This window comes from Chiloscyllium punctatum, chromosome 29, assembly GCF_047496795.1.
Source record: "Chiloscyllium punctatum isolate Juve2018m chromosome 29, sChiPun1.3, whole genome shotgun sequence".
Classification (NCBI taxonomy): Eukaryota; Metazoa; Chordata; class Chondrichthyes; order Orectolobiformes; family Hemiscylliidae; genus Chiloscyllium; species Chiloscyllium punctatum.
The window spans coordinates 58,738,317-58,741,566 of NC_092767.1; the positions used below are offsets into that span (position 1 = coordinate 58,738,317).

At 46.0% G+C, this 3,250-nt stretch overlaps 1 gene segment (V, D, J or C); it reads left to right on the top strand.

Annotated features, from left to right (window-relative positions):
- The first annotated feature begins 660 nt into the window (after positions 1-660).
- On the top strand, positions 661-2,203 carry LOC140454675 (T cell receptor beta variable 30-like). The segment is given in 2 exon segments: positions 661-670; positions 1,854-2,203. Coding segments are annotated over 2 exon segments (360 nt in total).
- Positions 2,204-3,250: the final 1,047 nt, after the last annotated feature.

The window sequence follows — 3,250 nt, forward strand, 5'->3', positions numbered from 1 at the left end:
GTTTATCCTCTAGCAGCGTTGTCACAGGTTGCAACTTATACTTTGCAATGTGAACAAATCACAGGAATAAAGCAGACCCTTTGCTCCAATTTATCCAAGCCAACCAGATATCGTAAATTAATCTAGTTTCATTTGCCAGCGCTTGGCCCATATTCTTGTAAACCCTTCCGAATTCATACACCCATCCAGATGCCTTTTAAATGTTGCAATTGTATCAGCCTCTGGTAACGCACGCCCTCTGCTGAAAACGTTGCCCCTTAGGACTCTTTAAAAATTCACCCAAAGCCCATGCCCCCAAATTCTGGATTCGCCCATCCCAGAGATGAGAACTTTCCTATTTACCCTTTTCATGCTCCTTCATGATTTTATGAACCTCTGTAAGGTGAACCCTCAAACTCTAACGCTCCAAGAAAAACGGCCCAGACTATTCAACCTCTCCCCATAGCTCAAAGCCTACAACAAAAAGAGATCCTATTGCAATTGGCAATATGTTTGTAAAGCTTTTCTAAATTCTTCAATTTTTGCAACATCTTTATTATCGTCTACGTGTATGAGACGTACCTTGAAATGTATGATCCACTTTACATTAGCTAAATTGACGCGCGCACACACACACACATATACACACACACGTACAATCCTTTACAAGTGGCCGTCGTCATGGTTCTCGGTAATTGTGGTCATGTGTTCGCAAAATCGAACACATGATCTCCTCAGAAAATACTATTCTTTTGAAGCTCCAATGTGAAGGGTATTGCCCTCTCTATGGACTGCTCCCATATCCACGAAATACTATTGAATGTATTAGCTCCTTTAGCTGAGCGGGTCATTTGCGACCCACGCAGAGCAAGGTCGTTTTGGGGACCAGCTAAGGTCATTATGAATGAGTCGCTCCCCGCCCGGGGGTTGTGTGAGAGGTTGACCTGTAGGATTATGGAGACATGCACACCGCACCCTCAAGGGTATAGTCAGATTATCATCACAATGTCTGCAATGAACCAGAGCTTTGGCGCCCTCAACTGATTAGTCATGTGCCTTCCGATGTTTGCTGGATGCGGTAGTCCGGTCGTAATGTCACTAGTAATCCAAAAATCCAGGTTAATACGCTGGAGACACGGTTTCGATGGTGATATTTTAAACGAATGAAAATTGGAATAAAAAGCAAGCCTTTATCACGAATTCCCTTCAGGTCGTAAAAAAAAATCTGCGTCTTTAGCTGGTCTGGCCTACATATGACTCCAAATCCGGAGCTATACTAAAAACAAAAGATATGATGAAGATCACAGCGGATCAGGCAGCACCTAGGAAGAGAGACCAAGCTAAAGTCTCGAGACGAGTCGACGCTGCATCAGAGGGATATGATTGACACTTAACTGTCCTCTGGGTAATTAAGGATGGCCAATAAATGTTGTCTTCTCCAGCGCCGCCCATATTCCAAACACGAGTTTTTTTTAAAAACCGCGCTCCTCCCAATATTCCAATCGGAGATTAAGGGGCGGAGCTGATACTGGGAAATACGAATCTGTTGGGAGTAGCTGGGCTGTCAATTACAGAGCAAGAAGAGGAGCACTGTATTTCAATGCTGTCTCATCAACCAGTTTGTATATACTGGCACCTTGTCGTGGAAGATGCGTCTGTTGCTGGCTCTGTTCATCATGTTGCATCGTAAAGGACTTTCCAAATAACAATTCTAATTGAACAGCGAACTCTCCTTTCTATTTTCCATCTTTCTTTCTGCACATTGTTTGCATTTCTTTCTCGATATCTTTCTTTCTCTTTTCATCCTTTCTTCCTTCTCTCGATCTCATTGTGTCCCATTTTCTGACCTTTGCCTTTCCCTGCCTTTTCCTCAGGTGTGAAGTCGCAGACTATCCGACAGACTCCCGCTGCCGTCTCCCAGTTCGCGGAGAAGGGAGTGAAACTGCAGTGTCATGTGGAAGGAGCAAGTACCCCAAACATGTTCTGGTACAGACAAGCCCCAGGGAAGGGGTTGCAGCTGATGTTTTACTCTTTGACCACCAGAGTAGTAGATCCAGAGGGGTCGGTGGACGGGTTCACCGCCAAGCGGCCGAGTGATCTTGAGTTCATTCTGGAAACCACCAACCTAGGGGCGAATCAGTCGGCCGTGTATTACTGCGCCTGGAGTCTTCACAGTGACTCAGAGAGAGGGAGCAGCTCAACAAAAACCTCAAAGGCGGCATGAAACAGCCGTGAATGTTAAAACAGACGGTGTTGCGTTCCGTTTCTCTTCCGCGCAGTGAATGCGATTTGACAGAAAAGAATGTGCAGTGACAACAAATGGTGAGCGGAGATGATTAACAAGGATTCGTCTGAACTTTGCAGTTTTATTTCCTTTCAACGTTAAGATTTTATGCGGCGACAGTGTGCCATTCCACAGAAGAACAACAGATGGTGCTGGAAGACGAAGGAATAGACCAAGGCCGAGCACATCGTTAAACGGGAACACAGATACAGAGAAAGTCTCAGTGAAGTGATAAGATAAGGAGAGAAAGAAGACCGCTTACCTCCCTTGAATTTGTTGTTCAGGAGCAGGAAGAAGCCATTGGAGGTGAAGGGGCTCCGAGGAGAAACAAGATGTCTTTTATTCGTACTTGCGATGTGGGCGACTCTATTACCCAGGAGAAAGTGAGGACTGCAGATGCTGGAGATCAGAGCTGAAAATGTGTTGCTGGAAAAGGGCAGCAGGTCAGGCAGCATCCAAGGAGCAGGAGAATCGACGTTTCGGGCATGAGCCCGAAGAAGCTGAAGAAGAGCTCATGCCCGAAATGTCGATTCTCCAGTTTCTTGGACCTGCTGCGCTTTTCCAGCAACGCATTTTCGACTCTATTGCCCACTCTATTGAAGCCATCGTTGCGGCTATTTCGCAGGCTTACGAGCAGACTATTCAGCCGTTAGGGTCTGAGAAGGAGACGATACCTTGATGCTGTTCAGTCATTCACTTAGAACAGGGGTCATCATGAATGATTTGGTTTTTTTTCTGCTTCGCTTATTCGCCTTTCGACATTATATCTGGATGTACGAGTACAACAAAAATCTCCCAATTTAGCTTTGAGTATTGAAACCTGCAAGCAGCACCACCAGAATCCGACAAGTTTCTCCTAATAACACTCCAATGAACCTGGTTTAGAGTTATTCCCCCATCTTCCAGATACAGTTCCGCTTCCTCCCAGCTACCTAGACCCATCCCCTCGTCGCCAGCCGCCACCTCCCCCCCCCGCCCCCTTTCCCC